General features: G+C 46.8%; 1 protein-coding gene across 1 annotated transcript in view; it reads right to left on the reverse strand.

Annotated features, from left to right (window-relative positions):
• MYRIP (myosin VIIA and Rab interacting protein) overlaps positions 1-24,907 on the reverse strand; it is a 317,497-nt gene that overhangs the window by 11,795 nt on the left and 280,795 nt on the right. Inside the window, 2 exon segments of the mRNA XM_049628960.1 lie at positions 1,487-1,648; positions 9,343-9,537. Coding sequence (XP_049484917.1) covers positions 1,487-1,648; positions 9,343-9,537 — 357 coding nt within the window.

Genomic DNA, 24,907 nt, shown 5'->3' on the forward strand with positions numbered 1-24,907 from the left:
GTCCGTCCGTGAACCAGGGGCTTATACTGAGCTTACACTGCACGTCTTACCAGCACGTCTCAAGGACCCCACTTTGAGCATCAGCGACTTAGTCCACAATCAATTCTGATCCAGAGTCAGAGGCCACGGGGATATCCATGCAAGCTGCAAACAAGTGTCTTCACAAGCTAATATCACAATGATACTATCTGTCTTACAGATAATATCATTTCAGTTCTGAAAAGGCCATATCTAAATCATCAAAATACTGGTCTGAGAAATCTTTTCTTTCCTTCTTTCTTTTTTGTTTTTCTTCCTTTCTTTCTCTTTCTCTCTTTTCTTTCTTTCTTTTTTGTTTTTCTTCCTTTCTTTCTCTTTCTCTCTTTCTTCTTTCTCTTTCTTTCTTTTTTGTTTTTCTTCCTTTCTTTCTCTTTCTCTCCTTTCTTTCTTTCTTTTTTTGTTTTTCTTCCTCTTTCTCTCTTTCTTCTTTTTTGTTTTTCTTCCTTTCTTTCTTTCTGTTTTTCTTCCTCTTTCTCTTTCTTTCTTGTTTTTCCTCTTTTCTTTCTCTCTCTTTTCTTTCTTTCTTTCCTTTTTGTTTTTCTTCCTTTCTTTCCCTTTCTTTTCTTTCTTTCTTTCCTTTTTGTTTTTCTTCCTTTCTCTTTCTTTCTTTCTTTCTTTCTTTCTTTCTTCTTTTTTGTTTTTCTTCCTTTCTTTCCCTTTCTTCTTTTCTTTCTTTCTTTCCTTTTTGTTTTTCTTCCTTTCTTTCTCCTTTCTTTCTTTCTTTCTTCTTTTGTTTTTCTTCCTTTCTTTCTCTTTCTTTCTTTCTTCTTTTGTGTTTTTCTTCCTTTCTCTTTCTCTTTTCTTTCTCTCTTTCTTTCTTCTCTTTGTTTTTCTTCCTCCTTCTCTCTTTCTTTCTTTCTTCTTTTTTGTTTTTCTTCCTCTTTCTCTCTTTCTTTCTTTTTTGTTTTTCTTCCTTTCCTTCTCTTTCTCTTCTTTCTTTCTTTCTTTCTTTCTTTCCTTCTTTCTTTCATAAAGAAATCTACATTTTCAGTTTCACTCAGCTATTCACCCCAGTTTTATTCAAAGTGCTAAAGCCGTGTCAGATGTCAGGCACTGAAGTTACCGTGTTAAGCTAGACAGTTATAGTCATGTCCTCATGGGGCTCTTAGTGTATAGAGGGGAAAAGGGCATCAAGTAAGTCATCAGCAGTGTGATACAGGTTAGGGGAGGGTGGTCTTGAGATGGAATGGGAACCTATATAGCAAGGAGATCTGCCTGTGGGTCAGAGGATTTGTCAAAGTGGAAGGCGACAAAGGTTTAAAGAAAATTCTGATATATTATCAAGGCTATAATTTTTTAGAAGGAAGGTTGGGCAGAATCCACCCGAAAGGACCATGCAAGTGTGCTAGGGAACTGATACAAAGGCTTTGCAGTAATTCTTGTGGAAGATGGGGTGCTCTCCCCTCGTTCACGGTGGTCCTCCATCTGGGCGGGAGGGGGTTCTTACCTGGAGCTCAGCATGGTGAACCTGGGCTGCAGCCGTGGCCACCTGGTCCTCCAGATCTGCCAGTTCGGTCTCATCGGTGCCACTGTGGATGCAGCGGGCGGCATCCTCCAGTTCACTCAGCTGGCCTTCGAGTCCATACACGGTGCCTGCCGCCAGGTACACCTGCAGAGGGGGTGCAGCCTCGAGCTCAGGATTTGGAACCAGGACTGGTGGGGTCCCTTACAGGCGCCCAGGTGATTCAGGCTCAGCACTGGGGGAAAAGCCAGGCAATGCCCCCATCTATAAACCTTCTTCACGCTTAAATGGTAGCATGAGGTCTTACCACCCCCTCACTGTCAACTGCACCTCCCCTGCCTCAACTTTCCGGCAAGAAAAAGCAACTTACAAGTTTTGAAAATCTGATAAAATACTCCAAAGTACATGGCGTCAGCCACATAAGTTGCAAATTTGTCCGGTGATTCAAACAACCAGAATACCAAGACAGAAGAAGCAAAGAACAACTCGTGATGTGATTTTTCCAATAAAAATTTTGTTTGAGGAAAAATAAGACGAAAACAGAGAAGGAGGCAAACCATAAGAGACTCTTAAACATGGAGAACAAACTGAGGGTTGCTGGAGGGGTGTTGGGGGGGTGGGCTAAATGGATGATGGGCATTAAGGAGGACACTTGTTGGGATGAGCACTGGGTGTTATATGTGAGCGATGAATCACTAAATTCTACTCCTGAAGCCATTAGTACGCTGTATGTTAACTAACTTGAATTTAAATAAAAATTTAAAAAAAATTAAAATTAAAAATTTTTTTTTGCTTGGCATTTAGTAATTGAGAAAAATTCAGAAAACATAAAAGAGATGAAATTAATTTAAAACAACAATTTAAGACATTTCGAATGAATTATCTCTGATTGATTACCTACAGCTTGCCTGGAGCAGATGAATGAAGGGCATTAAAAGGGACCTGAATTTCATAGCAGGAAAATAGTTTATTTCTTAGAAAAAAGCGCGATGTTAAAACAAACCTGTCAACTCTATTCACCTGTCAAGGAAGACAGTTTTTTGAGAGCTACTGAAAATTAAAGAGGAAGTCAGACGAAGGGAGTGATGTGAGGAAAAATTAAAGGGAAAAAAACGTTGACTCAGGAGTTAATGCAGCGATTGCCGTAAAAGTGGGCAAACAGAAGGTAGCATCGTTGGAATCATTCAGACCACGGGAGGCGTGAAACAAATTCCCTTCTGCCTACAGAATAACGTGGATGAAATGACCAACACCGGACCTCTTTGATCTAAAGAAGCTAATTACTTACGAGGGGTTTTTTGAAATTTAATCAACATCCACAAAGCTCTAAGCATGTGATTGCAGCAATTTGGAGTTGATTTGAATGAAAACACACGGTGGTCACACAAGCTCTTTTAACTTGAGTTAAATAAAGCAGAGTTGGGATAAGCCAAGAGCTTGTGCACACAGGACAAGCAAGCGTTTTGCACTGAGCTACAGCGAGTGTTGCTGAGTTGGGGAAAGAACACTGAGAACCCCGTCAGTTCCTTAGCCCGATTCCTGCATCTCCATCAAAACTGGTAATTTTAGGGACACCTGGGTGGCTCAGTTGGCTAAGCATCTGACTTCGGCTCAGGTCATGATCTCACAGTTGATGGGTTCCAGCCCCTGTCGGGCTCTGTGCTGACAACTCAGAGCCCGGAGCCTGCTTCGGATTCTGTGTCTCCTTCTCTCTGCCCCTCTCCCACTCACGTTCTGTCTTTATCTCAAAACTAAATAAACATTAAACATTTTTTAAATAATAATAAAAAAAAACTTGGCAATTTTACACAACATTTCAGAGTGCAGCAAAGGCAGGTGCAAGTCTGATGAATGAGCACTGGTGCCACACCAGGCACAATGGGCTTGGCTGGGGGGCTTCCGGCACTGACTGGGGTAGTGGACGTCCGTCGTGTTAAGCGATTCGTCAGTCGCATGGTGGGCCACGAATCAAATGTCTGTTGACAATTGCCATATTTCAGTTTGCCCTTAGTTGTGCATTTCTTGGTCATATGTGAGTATCAGAGAACTTGTGTTTCTAAAAGATCCTCACAGTTTAATAGAAGACATTTATTCTTTGCCTTGAAAACAAGATACACTCCTTTATTGTTTGTCACCTGAAGGAAATGATGAATATTTCAAAGCTATTTGAGTGTAGAAAACCTTAAAAATTAGTCTCTTAAAAGTTCTGAAGTTAAAAATTTCTCTTCAGAGGGAAAGAAAATTGAGGGGAGAGAGAAAGAGAGGGAGGAAGAGACAAGGAGAGAGGATAAAAGGTAAATGTATTTTGATAAGATAATTTTATTTTTTAAATTTTTATTTAATTTTAAAAAATATTTAATTTTATTTAATTAAAAAATATATAGTCTTGAGAGGGAGAGAGCGAGCAGGGGAGGGGCAGAGAGAGAGGGAGACAGAGGATCTGAAGCTGGCTCTGGGCTGACAGCAGAGAGCCTGACATGGGGCTCGAACTCATGACCTGAGCTTTAGCTTTAGCTTTAGCTTAACCGACTGAGCTGCCCAGGCACCCCTTGATAAGGCAATTTTATTTTATTATTATTAAAAAAATTTTTTTTTAAGTTTTATTTATTTGAGAGAGACAGAGACAGTGTGAGCGAAGGAGGGGTGGAGAGAGAGGGAGAGAGAGAATCTCAAGCAGGCTCCTCACTGTCAGTGCAGAGCCCGAACCCATGAAACCATGAGATCATGACCTGGGCTGAAACAGAGAGTCTGATGCCCAACGGCCACCCGGGCGCCCCTGGATAATTTTAAATATAAACTTAACAGTGTTGCACGGTGAAACAAAATTTGGAATTATTATTTAAATGAGACCAATAATTTGAGTGAGTGTGACAATGGGGTTAAACACAACTCGACGTGACTTGGGTCTCAAGAGCCTGGATTTTTCCAGAAACACACAAAACTCAACATCATCACACCCTACAGCTGTATCATCTAAACTGTCTCTTGTTTTGTCTTCAGCATGGTCATCCGCTAACGTTCTTTGTTTTCTCTGCCAAATCAAAGCAATATGAAATAGCTCCAAGCCTCCGAGCTCCCGTATGAAATAGCTCAGTAAGGCCAGAATGTTCGTCTTTTACTCTGTGTTCCCTGAAAGCCTGCTCTCCTGGCACGAGGGGGAAGGGAAGGTTCTGTGGTTTGGCACCGACGCGGGCTGAGCGGGAACTCACCGCCAAGGTCATGGCGCCGGAAGGGCCCGTGATGGTGATGATGGTGACGACACACATTTATGGAGCCAGGTGCTGAGCCAAGGGTTTGATGTGACGTTTCTTTACTGCTCATGGCAGTCCCTGAGGTGGGTGCTATTATAGTCACGGTGTGAAAGAGGACAACGCTGGGTCCTGGAGTTCCGGTGACTGCCCCAGGCCTCGCAGCTGGGAAATGGTGCAGCTGGGATTTGAGCTCCTGGGGGCTGATGCCAATTCCCTTGCCTTTATTCACCCTGTCCTATGGTGGCCTGATACTTAATCTTGCTTGCCACGTTATGTTGTGACTTTTTACGTTTTGAACTCTGACCTGAAAGTTCTAGAGTTACTGTGGTTATAGATCAACATGACTTTGGCTCTGTTGCGGGGGCTAAAACAACAAACGTTAACATTCTATAGCAGTGGAAATGTTATTCTAATCTTAAAAAAAAAAACAACCAAACCAACAAAAAAACAACCCATTTGAAAACCATGAACCTGGAATTGCTGGCTGACTAAAGGCCCACTTTCGGCAAGAACCGAGGCTACCACGTCTGTGCAATCTGTGTCTTCTCCAAGCTCCAGCCACTGATGCCCATGACCCCATGGACTGGCTCCTGGTTCAAAACGCCCTTCTCAAAGCGGGTCAGGGGACGAGAACAGGTGTTTCCTTAAGGAGGGACTTGACATAACTTTGGTCTCAAGAGGCCTTGTGGTCAAAGCCTGTAGGATGAAGAGAGTGAAACATATTTCTTTGCTGCAGGACTTCTTGGAGTCTTTAATGTGCTAATCCGTATCTCAACGATCCTAGAAAGACACTGTCCGGATTGATCAAGCTGATTTGGTCTTATCGCGTCTCGTCAGACTTACCTTCCATGAAACGCATTCTAGAGAACTAAGGCTAGACAGGAACCGACAGCAATTCTTTGCTTGCTCTCGAGGGCAGAGGAGCACCTGATGGGCCAGGACCATCTCCAGGGCCACGACCTCTCCGGTGCCGTAGGGGTACCTGAGAGCCTTGAGGAGGAGGACCGACAACACCCTCTGCCCGGTCCCGGATTCTGTGGCAGAGTGGGGCCCCTCAAGGGGAAGTCCCCCGGTGTCTCCAGCCACTACCTACGCGACGGATTTGGTGTTGCCGAAAGTTACGGGGTAGTGCGAAAAGGGAAGTTGGGACTGTCCCTCTACTGCCTCTGTGCTGGGAATGACGGGGTGCCCCAGGCTGTCTGGGAGTTCCTCAAATGGTGGCAGTGGAGGGGTGAGGCAGCTGACTCATCCCTCCTACTCATAACCCTGCGTAAATCCACAAGATGGCCTCTGTGGGTCCCTACTGCTCACACCACAGGTCTGAGAATTGTCATGCCCGTTCTTCTGTGGACTCCTAGATCCATTTTCCACTCTTCTCTGCCCCACTCTGTTCTCAGGCTGCCCTGTGTGGACCTCATCACCCAGGCCCCCTTGTGGGGAGACACCAGCAGGAGATCAAAGGCAGGAGGAGAAAGAAGTTAGTCTCCCTTCCCCTGCTCCCTCTCTGTGTGGGCTTCTTGGTGACAGCTCCCACTAGGGGGCGATCCCCCAGGCTCCAGCTCTCCCTGGGCTCCACTGTCCAGGGGTGGTGACCGCTTGCCCGCCTCCCCGCCGAACGCTACTCCCTGGGGGCTGCGGCATCCCTGGACCTTACCCACACTTCAGATTGTAGTCTCTTCCCGAAACTTGCCTTTCCCAGCCAAGTCCCTGCAGGTACAATGGAACCCTACAACCCACAGCTGTCAGCGAGAGCTTCAAACACAAGAGACGCAGGCACGCAATCCAAGGGACTGAGCTCCCCGTGGTGCACAGGGGAGGCTGGGATTGGCCCTAGGATCCCCCTGCCTGCAAGGGAGCCAAGGGCTGATTTCACAGTGCCCAGCCAGGCAGCAGGTGAGAAGTGTCAACACAGAGAGACTAAGGGAATTCTGAAGTCCCCAAGCCCTACTCTAATTAAGTGGATTAACAAGGCACCTTGTGAAAACAGGAGATTCGCCATGTGAACGACATTTTTTTGTTATCGGAGGCAGCTCTGAAACCTTCAGAAGGTTTTTGAAGGTGAAACATTCTCGAGCCAATGTTCTCTTTCATTTCTGAGTCCCCGGGCTGGTCTGCGGTGGCCAATGTTCAGAAGGTGACAAGAGGTGTCCCCGTTGCTATTTCTGACAGTCCCCATCCCTGAGCACAAAGGAGCCAGGCAGCGAGAAAACGAGGAACGCGGGAGCCGCTCTTTAGAACACAGACAAAAGCCCCAGTTTAATTAAACCACTGCACCCAGAGGCCGGTTTAAGAATCTCCCTGCCCTTCTGCTGCTCCGCTGAATTCCATCCTGGAAACCGCAGAGCCAGACCCGCCCAGGGCTGTGATCTCTGTCTCTAAAGAGATAAAGAAAACAGCCATCCCTTCTCTGACTCAAAACCCAGAGAATTCAAAGGAACAGCTATGGAGTTTCTTCTGAGGTGCAGTTTGAAGAGCTGGGTGGGGGGAAGGGAGGAGGAGGAAGAGGCAGTTAACTCTTGGGGACCAGGAGAGGCCTCTCCCAGGACGGCGCAGGGGTGAAGTAAACTACAGATGCTGGGCAGGGGTGAGGTGCACTACAGACGGCGGCCTGCAATGCAGTCCCTGCCGGGGTTTGGGACCTCTCACATCAGCGGCTGAGTGGATGTGATTTGAACTGAAAGTGTTAAGGAACCCCAGGAAAGGAGACATAGCGTGTGATAACAGGACGTTACAAAACGAAACCCCCGATATCCCCCTTGGAGGGCAGAAGAGGCAGGTTGTCTTCCCTTTAAGTGTGTGCCATGGGAACCCACGGTTGTCATTTAAATCTGAATATTTCACGCACTGTATTTTTTTTTTTTTTTAAATACAATACCTTGTAAAACAAACAAAACGGACAAACAAAAACCCACGCCCCTTGCCTGGTGAACCATCTCTTGACTTTCACCTTTTCACTTCTATGTGTCCAGGGGATTACGGCCACTGTAGGACCATCAGCACTGAAAGAACCGTATTATAGACGTATTTAAAGAACAGAGACCCGACACATCAGAAGCAAAACATTTCTTCCGGAAAAAAAAAAAAAGAAAAAAAAAGGACTTCGTTCATCTGAACCTTCTATCAGGTAACCACATTCTTTGAGCACCTCTGTGTCAGGCTCTGGGCAAGGGCTGGAGCTCGTGATGTGCAGGACCCCGGTCTTCAGGGATTCATACACCTGATTCCTAATCTGGGGGCGACTGCACCTCCGTGCATCTCCCTCTCTGATGTTTGGCAACATCTGGAGACATTTTGATGGTCACAGTTAGGAGGGTGCTGTTACCGGCATCTCGTGGGTAGGTGCTGGGGTGCTGAACATGCTCTACCGTCCAGGACACCCTCCCCCCCCAACAAAGAATTATCGAACCCAAAATGTAAGTGGTGCCGATCTAATGGGGATAGACGAGTGGACAGAAAGGGCAGCCAAGTGACGTTAACTGGCAGATAGACCTCTGCTCAGGTTTTATGGGAATTCAGAGGGAGAGAGTCTTTACCTTTTAAGATAAAGCGACTATCGGCACTTTTTTGTTTTGTTTTGTTTTTAACCTGGAGGCATCCTGATTTGTCGCTGTTGCAACTTTCTGCAAAAATTGCCTCTACCAACCGGTCCTGATTTCTGGGAGCTGCATTCCTGACAGCACCCCAAAATCAGGGTTGGTTCTTGCTGGGTGTGGAAAGATGGAACCACCCGACTTCATTTGGTATCTGATTCATGGGCAGGACTCTGCCAGCCGGTGATGGTGAGTGTGGCCCAAGGGGCTAATGTTCCAGATCTCTCTGTGTCACCCCCTCGTCTGAAGTGTTGGCAAATTCTCATCAGACATTTCTGAAAACGCTCGGCGATGAGCGGGGATACTTGTACGGAAGAATCTGTTCCCTCCATCCTTTCCTCCCGAGGGAGGCTAGAAAAACGCCCTACTGGCAAACAGACCTGTGAGCTGGGCAGACCACTTGTGACCTAAGTTCCGTGGGCAACCACGCCCTTGCCCTGCAGTGGCACTGGGAGTGCTCCACCTGGATCCTCCCGGGGCCCTTTTGTAGTTTCTGCATCGCCCCACCCCCCAGCTTCAGTGTGCCTGGGTTCCCACCCACTCAGCCCTACACACCAGACCGCCTGGGGCTAGTGTAGACAGAAGTGTCTACATTTGGCTTGCTTGCCAAGAGACCGAAGTGCCTGCTGGCTGTAGAAAAAGCCAGTTCCTTTGGCTCGTGTCAAGACAACCCTGAGATGCAGCTAACACCCCAGGGCTCCCTACAGGTCAAAGCGACTCTTGGTCTAAGGTCACACCTTTGCTTGACCTCTTAGCTTTCCCCAGTCCTTCCCCGCTCCCTGATGAGCCTCCCTGGGGGAGCACTTCTGAAAGAAATCGCCTGCAAGCCTATCCTCTCCTCAGGGTCTGCTTCTGGAGGACCCGGCCTGACACCCTCCCTGAGGATATACTTGCTACGTTGTGTGGCGTGCATGTGTCCTTGCACTGTCTGTGACGGGTCACAACGTCATCAGTTTCTTCTCACGTTTACCCGAGACGGGGAACACCCACACCGGCTTACGTTTTCTTCCAGAGAAGTCAGCTGTTCATCCAGTCTCACTTGGTCTGTCCCAAGAGGAAATGTCCCCTTCTCTCTGTCGGGAGGGACAGGTGGGAACTCCCAGGGCCCTGCGGACTCTGCTATCAGCTCCTCGGTGGCGTTGATGACTTTCAGGACTTCTGTGGAGATGTTGCAGAGAGAAACAGCAGAATACTTCTGTTTGGCCCAATAACAGAAGGGGACAGAAGACAAGAACAACACATTAACAGTGACAAGGGAATTCCACATTATCTGGTGCTCATCATGAGACTTATTCCATCATAACACACATAAACATCGCTGTGCCGAAGGAACGAGAAGCTAAAAAAAAATCTACACAGCAGGAAGGCGCCTGGAGGAGGCCTGATTTGACACGGCCTCGCTTCTGTGACTCACACCGGGTTATTTGATCCCTCGAGAAGGAAGGAGACATCAAGCCGAGGCTACCACATCTTTGGCCCACGGCTGGTGGTTTTAGACGCATCACCTCACTGTTTGCATGGCATTCTATGTCCTCAACAGAACGTCAGTCACAGGCTCTGTCAAACCATGGTGTGGTCTGGTAGGTCTGGACTGGATGTTAAGAGACCTGGGCTCCAGATCTGGTTCTCCCTTCATCTGGTGTTGGGATCTCGACCAAGTGACTTCGTGCCTCTGGAACTCTGTTTTGTCATGTGTGGAATGAGAGTGGAAGAGTTTCCTTGCAGGGTTCGGTAGCCCCCCGTGTGTTAGCTCACACACGCCTCTTCTCGAGCCCATTCTCCCTTGCTCTCCTCTACCACAGAGGCGGGACAGAGCACTCCATTCCCCACCCCTCTGTAGCCAGGGGCAGGCATGTGACACAGTGACGGGCCCAGTGAGCCCGACAGGAAAGCCTGCTGAGGGGGTCTCTAGCAAAGCTGCTGTTTTCCTAACCCAGTGAAGAGATCTAGCTGATGTTTTCCTACCCCACTTCTTTTTCTGTTATCTGTGGCTGAAAAGATTCCTCACCGACGTAAGTCAGTTCCTGCTTTTACATTCATGGCTGAAAATTACAATCAGGATCTGGGCCAAAGTCATTGATGGAGCAGAGGCACTTCAACCACCAAGAATTATCTGCATCTTCGAGTTCATCAGGACATAGAACATCATTATAAGCTGGAGATCAATGTTTCTTTTTTTTTTTTTTTTTTAATTTTTTTTCAACGTTTTTTATTTATTTTTGGGACAGAGAGAGACAGAGCATGAACAGGGGAGGGGCAGAGAGAGAGGGAGACACAGAATCCGAAGCAGGCTCCAGTCTCTGAGCTGTCAGCACAGAGCCCTATGCGGGGCTCGAACTCACGGACCGCGAGATCGTGACCTGGCTGAAGTTGGACGCTTAACCGACTGCGCCACCCAGGCGCCCCGAGATCAATGTTTCTTGATAGTAATGGCATCTACCTATGATCAAGTTTATCCTATCGAAGGGTTTGTAAATTGGAACTCAAATATTGTGGATGCACGTGTGTGTGTGTGTGTTTACCATTTACCAGTAAAGTGTTTCAAGAAAATCTGGAATTTTAATCCCTTTGGTACCTTCTAAGGTACCTTTCTGACTCACGTATCCTGGCCAAATAGTTAATGGCAGCTACGGCTCGATTTTGCAAAGCCTGTTCCTCCGAACAGATGATGCTACTGCAGGTTTTGTTTTGCTGGAGGATTTTTTTAAAAAATTTTTAATGTTTATTTACTTTTGAGGGCGAGAGAAAGACAGAGTGTGAGCAGGGGAGGGGCAGAGAGAGAGGGAGACACAGAATCCGAAACAGGCTCCAGGCTCCGAGCGGTCAGCACCGAGCCGGACGCGGGGCTCGAACTCACGGACCGCAAGATCGTGACCTGAGCTGAAGTCGAACGCTTAACCGACTGAGCCACCCGGGCGCCCCAGAGGATGTTTTGACACCCTTCCCAATTCACTAGGGAATCAAAGTGTTTAAGTGACAAATCAGTGAGTGAGTCCACAGTCTAGAAACTGGCTCTGGGCTTCCATGCACATGGTCTCCTATCTGTCAAATTTTTGTAGGGTTAGGGCGCCTGTGATAAGAGGGCCCCCCATCGAGCCTGTCCACTCCACAACAGCTGCTTGCCTGACCCAACGGCCACACTCCTTTCGGTTTAAGGGATCTGCCATAAACCCAAACAATTCGGTCTGCGGTGTCAGGAGAAGGGAATGGAAGGGACAGCACACAGACCCAGTAGAATAGGGCCAGTGTCCGAGGGAGAAGCCAGTGCCAACTCTTTATCCGAGGAGGGACTTGCAGGGGCTACCCCGCCACTTTCCAGGACGCTGGGACTTGCCGTGGCACCAGGCGAGGATGAACGGGGCTCGGCATGACTTTGGCACGACACGGCTCTACCACCGTCGGCTCGCGTCCGTTTCAGAAGAGGCAACGTTGTAGGTACGAAAGCAGATGCGTTGCTCTGCTCTTAGCATGTGAGTTCGTGTTTAGAAACTCTGCCCCCTCTTTGGTAGAAGAGGTGTCCTTGTACAGTTTTTTGAAAAGAAAAACGTATGACTAGGAGACTCAGAAGAAGAAAAAAAGGACCACAGCACAGTAGGAGGGAAAAGTGTGAAGATGGACACACGTCCCCAGTGGGCGCAGGGTCATTCAAGGGCCAGGGTTATTGACGGGAAGGGTTTAAGAGGTGCTTCGCCAGGAAGGGTTATCTGCATCCTGACTCCGACTGAACATATCGCGTCAAAGCTGGGCATCCATGTTGCTTGGCGGTCACTGTTCCATTCCATCCAGAAATAGTGTTGTTTATTCAGCCACAGGGGTTGCACGCTGGAAGCCAAACATTGCCCAGAGGCATGCTTTTGGTTTTTCTTTTGACGAGAATGCCTTCCTTGAGACATGCACTTCCCAGGTCTCTGCAGTCCCCACACGGCTCACCCTACATATTTTATTGGGGGTGGTCTGTGGTGGGATGAAGCAGTGGACAGTGGATGAAGTCCCTGCCCTCAAGGCACGCCTCTAGTCCTACCCCCGCCACTGGACGTGCAGACATACTTTCCTGTCCCCTGAAGGCCGTCTGCATGTGCCGCTGAGTCAGAGCGTGGGGTCCCCGGCGGCCGGTCCAAGGACAGCAACCACAGCTTTAATGGGAAGATGTGTGGTCTGGGGGAAGCCCCGGGAAAGTTCAGAAGTGAACTAGCCGCCAGCTGGGGGAAGTGGCCAGAAAGAAAGAAAGAAAGAAAGAAAGAAAGAAAGAAAGAATATGAAAACTGGACAAGATCTCTCTGGTTGGTGAGCCAGTCGGCGGGACCACTGCCCTCTGTCTGGTGGTGAGCTCTCCGTGGGCAAGTGCAAACTGGAAGCCATCAACTCCGGCAGGGAATCAGGTCTACTTGTCCACTACAAAGGGCTGACGGGGCTTTTTGCTTGGACGTGGGGGTGGGTGCGAACAGTGCGTGGGCTGGAAGTTAAGATACCTGGGATTTAATTAGCCACATGGCAGGAGCGGGGCTCCAAGCCTCCCTGTTCCTTGGTTTACTCGCTGGTCCAATTAAGGAGACCAGAAGATTTGGTGCAGGGCTGACACGGACTTGTTATGTAAATGTCCCGCTCCCTGCCCGGTCCAGAGTTAAAAGTAGAAAGCACCTCGTACAGTTACGTTAAATAAAGCTAGATTTAGCACTGGACGGGATCTTGTTCAGATGAAAAGCTGGTGTGGACCGGGGTGCTGGCAGGGAGCCCCGTGTGTGGGAGAAGTGAAGAGGTAAAGGACCCTCTGCTTTATTGCTCATAGTCCCAGAGAGCCGAGCTGAATGGCACCAACAGAACACAATTGCAGAGCCCAAAGCGAGCTACTGCGGTAGCCGATGGTACTCCAGATAGCAATTATAAGATGGGTCCAGTGTGACGGTTTCATGGGATGAAATAGGGAGAGGTGAAAGTGTGGCCATTAGCCCACAGAGCAGGGACAACTACCAAACGGGAAGGTGGCCTCACTGACACTTGGGGCCGAGGCCCCACAGATGACAGAATGAAAACGGCCACGCAGTAACAAATTCAACCTCCCAGTTGTCAAAGAGATACAAGTTAAATGGCAAATTGTATCAGGCACCAGATACCCGTGCGATTCCCATTTAAAATGCTTGTGTGGGGGGCCCCCGGATGACTCGGTCGGTTAAGTGTCCGACTTCGGCTCAGGTCATGATCTCACGGCTCATGGGTTCAAGCCCCGCGTCGGGCTCCGTGCGGACAGCTCAGAGCCTGGAGCCTGCTTTGGATTCTGTGTCTTTCTCTGGCCCTCCCCTGCTCATTCTCTCTCTCCTCTCTCTTTCTCAAAAATAAATAAATAAACATTAAAAAAAAAAATGCTTGTGTGGGCCAGCATGACTTTACATAACTTCATGGGGACTTCATATGGAACATCGCATACATCATGCCGACTTTGCTACCTCTGGGGCCGAAACAAAGTCTACACTCGGGGTACAGAGAGGGTGATGCGAAGCTCTCCGGTGCCCTCGATCGCTCACAGCAGCAGCAGAACAAGCAACCTCAACAAAGACTCCTGTTTCCTGTCCGCCTGTAACCTACAATAGGACTGATGCAGACCTTTCAGAAGGTTACGTACCGCTCAAAGGCGGGGGTCCTGCCACGGGGGCCATTTCAATGGCAGAAGAGCAGGTCAGGACCCAAGTCGTAAACCCCAGCATCCTTCTTCTCTCACTAGGGCCTCAGTGATTTCTCCCTCCTGTCCCCACACACTCCCTATTCAGATAAAACATGTTCTGGAACAAATTCCTCCTCCATTTACTCTTCCTTAGAAACTGCTTTACAAAGGCATGCAGACTGCAGGGTGTTGCCAGGAGGAGATTCTGAGCCTGTGGAGTTCTACGGAAAAGATGGTTTCCATCCTAACCATTAGCTATTCTTGCTTATTAGCAACCCTTGCAAACTCCCCTGAGATTTTTTTTTTTTTTCCGGCGTCATCATTCATTTCAAAGCTCTATGCTGGACAAAGAAATGCAGACTCATTTCAAGCTGGAACAGACAGGAATGTTCCTTACCAGAATACCCCAAGCTTGCCAACACGCAAAGAGCGGGGGTGCGTGAAATGCCTGGCTTAATCCAGAGGGAACACTGTGGATGCCAGACGGCTGATTCTGGCCCCGGTTCTACCCATGTGCATGCACGTGTCTGCCTGCCTCGGCTGGGCCAGAACAGACCCCATGGCTGGCTGCGTGTGATGAACTGGGGTGTGACAGAGGCCTGGGGTGTCTATTTATTTGATTTGATATGAGTCTTACGATGATCTCATCGAATACAAGGTCGGGGGCGGGGGGAAGCTTTGAGGATTAAGTTATATGTACAGGTATCTGGGGCAGAGGAAGAATTTTTCTAGTTTGGGAACTGCTCTGAGTCCCGTCATAGGAGCAGAAAAGCTAAATTGGTAGAAGCCGAAAGGACAGCGACACCAGGGTGTTTGTGAGATACGGAGGCAGGCGGTACGCTTTGAGGTCCGTGGGTCACTCCACGAGACAGGGATGGTCAGTAGCCAGGGTCTTGCAAAGGGCCTCCTTGCCCACTGGGCTCAGCAGGTGTCGAGCCTACAGCTCATCGTTCTTTTAGAAGCCTATACAAATGCTTTAAAATCAGAAGATAAAAGAGAACTCTTAGGCCCGGGAGCATGTTTTGATACATAATACTAATATATTAATCTATATACCAAGACAGCTGTAAGATTTGATTCGCAAGTGTGTTTTCTAGAGCAAAGGGCCCATGAGGGCAAAGGGAAGGGCGCAAGGAAGTCGTAAATTGGCCTGGATGTGGCTGGCCTGGAGCCCCTCTGTGAGAAGGCATGTGGGCAGCAGAGGCCTGGTGAGACCTGTCCTCTGGGGGCACTGCTGTCCTCCCTAGATATTAGTGAGGCCCCAGGCAGGCCCGTGAGAGGGGGCTGTCCACTCACACTTGGGAGAACCTTTCCGAGCTTCCCCCAGATGACGGAGGGAGACGGTGGGTGTAGGTGCTGTGGTCCTGCGGCTTCCTATTGAGGATTGATGCTAATGTGACCTCCCCATTGCACACACCAGACCACGAGGCTTGGGAAATTCAGGTTACACTGTCTGTGACACTTTGGGCAAATAACTTAACCTCTCTGAGCCTCCATCCCAAAATGGAGATAATAGCATCCAGCTCAAGGGGCTTCTGAGATTAAATCAGACAGCATATGTCGTGTCCACAAAGTGTCTGGGGCCAGAGCTGTGAGCTGTCCCTCCTCCCCTCGCCAAACTGCCCCACTGGCTCTAGATGGGCTTGTTACTGCCTGACTTACGTGCCTTCCATTATGTACCACGCTCTCAAAGCATCTTTCCCTGCCTACGAGGCGTTTTGAAGAATGTTTTTTATTGTTCTTTCCTGAAAAAAGTTAAACTTTGCTGCTCTCCGTTTCCCAGGTTTTTTTCCTCGTCAACTAAGAATATCTTAAAAAAAACACACAAAACAACAACACTGTAATCTAGTATTGCATACCAACATCACTACAATTTCATAAAGAAGAGATAACTTGGGGTGCCTGGGTGGCTCCGTCGGTTGAGCGGCCGACTTCGGCTCAGGTCAGGATCTCACGGTCCGTGAGTTCGAGCCCCGCGTCGGGCTCTGTGCTGACCGTTCAGAGCCTGGAGCCTGTTTCGGATTCTGTGTCTCCCTCTCTCTCTGACCCTCCCCCACTCACGCTCTGTCTCTCTCTCTCTCGAAAATGAATAAACATTACAAAAATTTAAAAAAAAGAACATAATATCACAATATAGAAGGTCTATCCTAAGCAACGACAGTAGGTGACCTGACATGGACATTCGGACAGCCCCCCACCCCCCCGCCCTGGGCACTCACACATGTCCCCGACCCTGTATCTCCCTTTGACTGCAAGCAGACTGAACCATATGTACTGCTGATGCAATAAAAGCAAGGTATGTCATTGCTTAGCTGGGAAACTGAACGAATCAGGTCCTCAAACATTGTCTGCTGTTTCTCACCGGCACTAACTTAATGCAAAGCCTTCGGGAAGAGTCTCCTCTGTGCCAGGGCCCTGACGTGGAGCCCTGCAGGGGATGCAGAGGTGAGTAAGCCGTGGTCCCTGTCCTCAGAGAGCAGAGAGGGGAGAAGGACACGAAGACCAACAGCAGGTAGCAGAGGGGAGGCCCTACCCTGCCCGTGAGTCACAGGCTGCAGACCTGCAGAGGCCACGCCGGTATGTGACTTTGGGGTTGGTCTGGAGGCACAAGAAAGAGGTGAAGAAACCGCGAAGTTGGGCTTCCGGCCTCAGCTGGAAGGGCACCGGCCTCCGAGGCTGGAGGGCACAGCCTGGGGCGTGCAGATGACAAACAGGAGGGAGGCGGGGGCAGGGCAGTGCCCCGAACGCCAAGCTCAGGAGTTTGAGTTTTGTGCTCCCGGCCATCAGGCGCCACCGCGGGTCCTCACTGCTGCTGTTCTCAAGAGCTGGCATTTCCTGAGCACTGACTGCATGCCAAGCTCTGGGACAAGCACTGGCCTGGCCTTGCCTCCCCGAACTTTCCTGAGCGCCCTCGGAGGCAGGTATTCTGATCACATCTCACAGATGAGGAGATGGGCCTTAGAGGGGGGTTTGCTCGTCAGGAGTCGGCTTTGCACCCAGACCCGCCCAGATTTCAAAGCCAGGTTCCTCCCACGCCGCACAAGAGGCTTAGGCTTCAGGAAGGCGGTTCTGACCGGTAGAGGAGGCACAGATTTAGGGCTGGGGAGGACCCGTGGCAGAGAAAAGCGTCGGAAACTATGACTGCAGCTGGAATCCAAGGTCACTGGGGCCCCGGGGTGGGGCAGCTGCGTGGGAGTAGGTGGTGAGCAGTTTTCTGGAAAGAGAGCTCAGAGCATGCTGTGGCTGCAGGGTGGGGAGGGACACGGCGGGACAGGCTGTAATCCCAGTGGAGGGAGCGGGTGCAAACTGACGCACCAGTAAGGAGATTTAGATGCCGGCAGAGAAAGAACGGTTCACTGGGCTCTTGGAATAAGGGACAATGTGATATTTCAAAACTCCTTCTTTTTTAAGTTTACTTATTTTGAGGGAGGGAGAGAGAGAGAGACAGAGAAGTAGAGAAAGAGAGGGGAAGAGGGAGTCCCAAGCAGGCTCTGAGCTGTCAGCGTGGAGCCCGATGCTCAATCTCACCAACTGTGAGATCATGACCTGAGTTGAAATCAAGAGGCCGTCGCTTAACCGGCTGAGCCAACCAGGTGCCCCAAAGCTCCTTTCTGACAACCCGAGAGGCTGTGATTACCAACGGCCGGGATGGAAAACCTCCAGGTCGTCTATTTAGTCTTTATTTTGAATCTATCATTTTCGATGTCAAGTGTCCTGAGCAGACTGGGGGGACACAACCTCCAGAGCTGGCTTTGGCAAAAAAGGGAAGATGGTGGGAGTGTGGAGCCCTCCAGGTCTCCTTTCAGCCCTGTGATATGTGAGTGTTCCTCAAGGGGCTCACAGGACAGCAGACATCCCAGGTATCGGAGGAAAGAACTTTTTAACAGGGCCCTTCTAGGGACCGGTTTGAACACAAAGGGGGGGCTGTCATGCAGCACAGAAAAGCCCTTCAGGAGCTCACGGTGCATCAAACACATATGGGCCCCTGCCGAATGCTGCTCCCGAGACCCCTCTAGGAGGGAACAGAAGAAGAAAGAAGGCGGCCAACTCAGAGCTAATGTGGGTCCATCCGGTGCCATTGTGACTCCAGGCTTCTCGTTACTGCATTTAGCCCTCACAACAGCTGGACACGGTTGATGTTTTAATCCCATCTTTAGAGATGAAGAAACTATGGCTCAGCGAAGCAGACGCAGAGCTGGGACTTGAACCCAGAGACTGGTCTCCCAAGCCCATGCTCCTTCCCACCTGTCATAGCGCCTCCTCCGTGCGCATAATTCCTGAGACCCAACGGTCTGTAGGAAGTGATGGTGGAACTGAACTGAATTGAATAATCAGGTCAGGGAATAACAGATCAGCGAGAGAAGGGCATGTGAGAGCCTTTGGAATGTTCTACACCCTTGACTGGTTGACATCCGTAAGAATTTGGCCACACCAACCACCAAGCCACACAATAGAGCTTGAGATCTCCCTGGTGACAAGGTCTAGTTCTGAGCCTTACTGAACCCACTAGGACTGGGGCACCAAGAACACTCAGTGGGAAGGAATTCGGTCTATAAGGAAATCTGCTCTAAGTGTGGTCCAGACTTGACGGTCTCCTCATTACTTTTCTGTCCCATATTACAGGTGCTTTCTTCGCTTTACAAAATGCTTCCATCAGACAACCAGAGGAAGCAAAGAAATTTGTCCAAAAGCCCCAATTTCATGTATTTTTTTTTCCCTGTTCAAAGGTAAGAAAAGAAACTCCATATGTCCTCTTAAATAGTTGACAGAAATCTGCTAGAAAAACTAAATGCAAATACGTTTCAGCTCTCATAAAACAGAAGGCGCTCTGGCGATGCCTCTACAACCCGTCAAAATACGTTCTCCATGAACAGACTCATGTCCCTGAAGGGACTTGATGAAAGTGGGTGACACAGAATTGTAGAAAGAAATTGGAGCACAAACCTAATACATTAGCATGTGTAATAAAACGAAGCTACGAACCGTAACAGAGATTAGAGAACTGACCTCTTAGGAATGTTTAGGTTCTTAAATCATCTTGGTTTTCATGGCCAAGGCCATTTATGAAAGAAATAAATATTTTCCTTTTTTTTTTTTTTTTTTTTTTTGAGAAAGAGAGAGTGAGTGAGCGTGTGAGCGAGTGGGGGAGGGGCGGAGGGGGAGAGAGAGCCTGATACAGGGCTCGATCTCACCACCGTGAGATCCTGAGCTAAGCCAAAACCAAGAGTCAGACGCTTAACTCACGGGAGACACCCAGGTGCCCCAAGGTTTCCTTTTTTAATGGTGAGTACAGAAATGAGTTTTTGAAAATGTGCTATCTGCAGTTTTGTTCCAGAATTAAACTCACTGGTCTGCATGTTTTCCTGAGGGCATTTTCTTGCCCCCTCCCCTGCTCATGCTCTCTCTCTCTCTCTCTCAAATATATAAACATTAAAAAAAAAAAAAGAAAGAAAAATAGTTCCTGGGCACCTGGGTGGCTCAGTCAGTTAAGTGGCCGACTCTTAGTGTAGGCTCAGGCCGTGATCTCACGGTTTGTGGGTTCAAGGCCCGTACCAGGCTCTGTGCTGATGGTGCAGAAATGGCTTGGGATTCTCTCTCTCTCCCTCTCTCTCTTCCCCTCCCTAGCTTGTTCCCTCTTTCTCAAAATAAATACATAAAAACTTAAAAAGAAATAGTTCCTGATCCTGATTGGAAACATTTCTCCACTGCTGGCGGTAGCCAGGGTGCTGCCCAGGAACATGCTCACATCTACAGAAGCTTAGTGGGACGTGAAACCACCTTCCACGTTCACTGGGGACGGAAGCGGCACATGGCAGCCTGGGTGATCTTGGTAAATGTAGGGTCCTCCTTGTCACTTCTGCTGACACCTTCCCAGGTGCTCCCTATGTCAAAGCAGAAGTTCCCCGGTTGGCCCTCTGTCACCTTCCCTCACTGCCCTCCCCTTTGCCACGGTGCTCGGGCCACCCTGGCTCTTTAATCTGTTCCTTAAAGTTGTCCAGGTCATTTCCAAAGTATGGCTTTGCTTTTGTTCCTCTGCCTGGGAAGTGCTTCCTTTCGATCTTTGCCTGCCTTCTTCTGTCTTGCCCTTCAGATCTCAATCCAGGGGACACTTGGCCAGAATGGTGTCTGAAAAGACCTTCCAGGACTCCCCCTCCTCCCAACTCCCTCCATCACTGCCCTGCTTAACCTTCTTTTGAGCTCTTCTCTCTATTTGACACCTTGCCCTCAACCTGTTTACATCTTTCTCAGCTGTCTCCTCCAGTAGGAGGTAAATTCCACGAGGCAGGGGACTTTTCTCTCTTATCCCTGCTGTATTGCAGCTCTTGGAATAGTTCAACCATTATTTGTTGGATAAATGGCAAACGAACAGGGATTCAGACTCCAGAGCCTTAATCTTTCTTTATTGTCTCCTGTAAGTACTGTTGGGCCTGCAGACCAGGAAGATCCATTCATTCCTTCATTGGAGGGAAAATTAAGGACGTTCTTCTCTCGCTACATCTTCCCCTCCTCCAAATAACTAGTGAATGTTTGTCCCAACACCATTTATTAGAAAGTGTTCTTTTTCCAAACAGGGGTGACAGGTGGGTGGGAATCATGAGATAAATCGGGAGTTAAATTTTAATATATTCTAGACTGTACTTCTGGACTATTTCATTGTATCTTGTATCATTATCTCACAAATTTAATTACTAGGACTTTATTTTTTTTTTAAGTTTATGTATTTTTTTTGAGAGAGAGAGAGAGCACAAGCAGGGGAGGGGCAGAAAGAGAGGGAGAGAGAGAATCCCAATCGATGTGGGGCTCGAACCCATGAACTGTGAGATCATAACCTGAGATGAAACCAAGAGTTGGATGCTTAACTGACAGCCACCCGGGTGCCCTTTTAATTTTTTTTTTTTTAAAGTAGGCTTCAAACCCAGCACAGAGCCCAATGCAGGGCTTGAACTCATGATGCTGAGATCACGAACTGAGCTGAGATCAAGAGTTGGATGCTTAACCGACTGAGTCACCCCTAATTACTGTGCCTTTAAAGCATACTGTAATATCTTAAAACAGGGGTCATCTTCATTGGTTTTTCTAAATATTTCTCAGCTATTCTTGACTTTCTTCCCTATCCGATGATTTTTGAATCCATTTGAAAACTTAAAAAACATCTGGTTCAGATGTTGATTTGACCAACATTAAACTTCTACCCTAATTTTGGAAGAATTCTCTTTTACATTATCTTTTCTTCCATCAGACTGCTAGGTTTCCTGGAGAACTTCAGTTTTCTTAAGTTTTAAGTTATATATATATATATATATATATATATATATATGTGTGTGTGTGTGTGTGTGTATATATATAAAATTGTTATATATTATATGTGTTATATTTATATGTTATATATGTTATATATATAATTGTTATATATCATATATATATGTGTATATATATATATATATATATATATATATATATATATATAATTTGTTTCCATTTTATTTGCTCTCCCCAACTCCCAAACTTGGGTTGAGATTCATCTACAAATTTCACTGCAAATTAATGGTTCAATTAGAAACGCTTGATATGAAGAGTCGTAATGTAAATCCTAGAATTGACACTTGAGCTGTCCTATGTAATTATGCTGAATGATGTGGATTTATGAATACACCTGCTACTAACAGACCTTTTCTTCGAATAGAATGGATTTTCATTTTGCGTTTATTTGTGCTCAAGGTTACTTGCTCTTTATGTCTCAGGTAAATGTTTGCGGTCACTGATCTCACCCAGGCCCTCCTTGCCGTGTGGGGACCCTTTCTATTTGCCCACAGTTTCCTTTCCCTTTCTATGCTAGAGCTGTTTCAAACCTTGAAGCTTCAATTCCAATACCCCCTCACCTTCAGAAGACAGACTTGCCTTCCAGTTCAGAGAGTGGGAGAAAAACCCAGAACATAAGGCTTCTCCAACTTCCTGACATCAAATTTATGCACTTCCTTGTGTCTGGACCAAATCTGTCTGCTATTCCAGTGCTGATGCCCCATCTGTTTTCTGGACTGCATCCCCCTCCATCCCCCCGAATCCCTTATTGTTGGACAGTAAGGTCATTGTTTCCCTACAAGAATAATGCGATGCTTGGTGAACTGCACTGATACACCCTTGGCTGCTTGTTCAGTTTTTCCGTAGAATAAAGCATGGAAAGTACAATTGCTGGATCGAATGCTATGCCCCCTTTGATTGCTCAGCGTTACCCAGTCACCACTGTGCTAACATGTGCCCCTACTATTTTGTGTCTCTTAGACTGCCTGTTTCCCTGAGCTCTTACCGACTTTGGTCATCATTCTTTTTAATCGTCCAATTTGTTAGGCAAAGTGACATTTCGTTTTTTCAATTTGCATTTCTGTTGCTTGTCTAAACGAATGATGAGCTTTGCCCTGTTCATGGCTGCCTTCCCAGAGCCTCACTGTGCACTTGTTGAATGGGAAAGACGAATGCGCAAACCATACGTTAAGTTCTGGGCTAGGTGTTGTATTGAATACAGTTGAAATACAGATGAAGTGAGATATTTTTTTCACATGCTTATTCACGTTCTTTCTCCTTCCTTCCTTCCTTCCTTTCCCTCCTTCCTTCCTTCCTTCCTTTCCTTCCTTCCTTCCTTCCTTCCTTCCTTCCTTCCTTCCTTCCTTCCTTCCCTTCCTTCCTTCCTTCCTTTCCTTCCTTCCTTTCCTTCCTTCCTTCCTTCCTTCCTTCCTTCCTTCCTTCCTTCCTTCCTCTTTTTGGTGAATTGCCTGCTCACATGCATTGCCCTTTTATGGAACACAGTTGAAATACAGATGAAGTGACATATTTTTTTTTCACATGCTTATTGGTCATTCACATTCTTTCTCCTTCCTTCCTTCCTTCCTTCCTTCCTTCCTTCCTTCCTTCCTCTTTTTGGTGAACTGCCTGCTTACATGCATTGCCCTTTTATCCATTAGCGTTCTGAGGCTATTAATTATTTGCCCGTTATATATTTAAGCAATATGTCTTTTCAGTTATTTGTCCTTTAATTTTATGGTTTGTGAAAAATCAACATATCTTTTCCCTCCAGAATTATTGAGATATAATTGAGACAGAACATTGTGTAAATTTAAGGTGTATAACAGGATTTGATATACTTATATATTTTGAATGAATTACCATAATAGGGTTAGTGACTACCTCAATCATCTCATATAATCCTTTTTTTTTTTTTTTTTTTTTTTTTGGTGTATAGTGAGAACATTTAAGGTTTACTCTTAGCAACTTTTAAGTATATAATACAGTATTATTAACTATAGTCACCACGCTGTATGAGTCTCAGGACTTATTCATCTTATAACTGGAAGTTTGTACTCTTTGACCAACATTTCCCCATTCCATCCATCCCACAGACCCTGGCAACCACCTTTCTACTCTTGGTTTCTATGAGTTCAGCTTTTTTAGATTTCACATGTAAGATCATACAGTATTTATTTTTCTCTGACTTATGTCACTTAGCATAACACTCTCAAGTTTGTCACAAATTGCAAGATTTCCTTATTCCTCATGGCTGAATAATACTCCATTGTACCTATATGCCACATTTTCTCTATCCATTCATCTGTAGATGGATACTTAGATTGTTCCCATATCTTGACTACTGGATAATGCTGCCATAAACACGGGAGGGCTGATATCTTTTCCAGATCCCAATTTCATTTCCTTCTGATAAATGCTCAGAAGTTGGATGACTGGACCATATGGTAGTTGAACCTCTATACTGTTTTCCACAATGGCTGTATGAATTTCCATTCCCACCAACTGTATACACAAGGGTTCCCTTTTCTCCACATCCTCACCAACACTTGTTTTCTCCTGTCTTTTTGATGACAGCCATTCCCACAGGTGTGAGGTGATATATATCAACGTGGTACTGGTTTGCATGTCCCTGATGATTAGTGATGTTAAGGGTTCTTTTTATACACCTACCTCTTGGTCATTTGTATGTCTTCTTTGGAAAAATATCTGTTGAAGTCCTCTGCCCACTTTTAAATTACGTTGGTTTGCTTTTTTTTTTTTTTTTTTTTGCTATTGAATTGTATGAGTTCCTTATATATTTTGGATATTAACCCTTATCACATAGACAGTTTACAAATATTTTCTCTCATTCTGTAGGTTGCCTTTTCCTTTTGTTGACTGTTTCTTTTGTTATTCAAGAACTTTTTAGTCTCATGTAGTTCCTTATTATTTTGTCGCTTGTGCTTTTGGTGGTGTATTGTCATATCATTGCCATGCTAACGTCAAGGAAATTTTTCCCTCTGTTTCTTGAGGTGTTTTAGAGTTTCAGTCTTTGATTCATTTCGGGTTAATTTTTGTGAGTAGTATAAGACAGGGGATCATTTTCATTCTTCTGCATGAGGTTATCCAGTTTCCCCATATTGTTTATTGGAGTCTATCCTTTTACCATTCAGTACTCCTAGTTGAGTATTTGACGGTTTATTTCTGGGCTCGTGATTCTGTGTCATTGATCTGTATGTTTCTGCTTATGCTGGTACCGTACTATTTCCACATCTCTGGCTTTGAAGCATAGTTTGAAATCAAGAAGTGCAACGCCTCCAGCTTTGTTCTTCTGTCTCAGGACTGCTTTGGCTATTTGGGGTCTTTTGTGGTTTCACAGAAATTTTAGGATTGTTTGTTCCATTTCTGTGAAAAACGTTATTGGAATTTTGATAAAATTTTGATGGGGACTGCATCGATTCTATAAATGGATTTGCATTGTATGAACATTTTAACTATTAATTCTTCTGATCCATGAACATGGGGTATTTTTCCATTTGTTTGCATCATCTTCAATTTCTTTCATCAAAGTCATAATTTTCAGAGTACAGATCCTTCACTTAGTTGGTTAAATTTCTTGCTAAGCACTTTA

This window comes from Panthera uncia, chromosome C2 (assembly GCF_023721935.1).
Source record: "Panthera uncia isolate 11264 chromosome C2, Puncia_PCG_1.0, whole genome shotgun sequence".
NCBI lineage: Eukaryota > Metazoa > Chordata > Mammalia > Carnivora > Felidae > Panthera > Panthera uncia.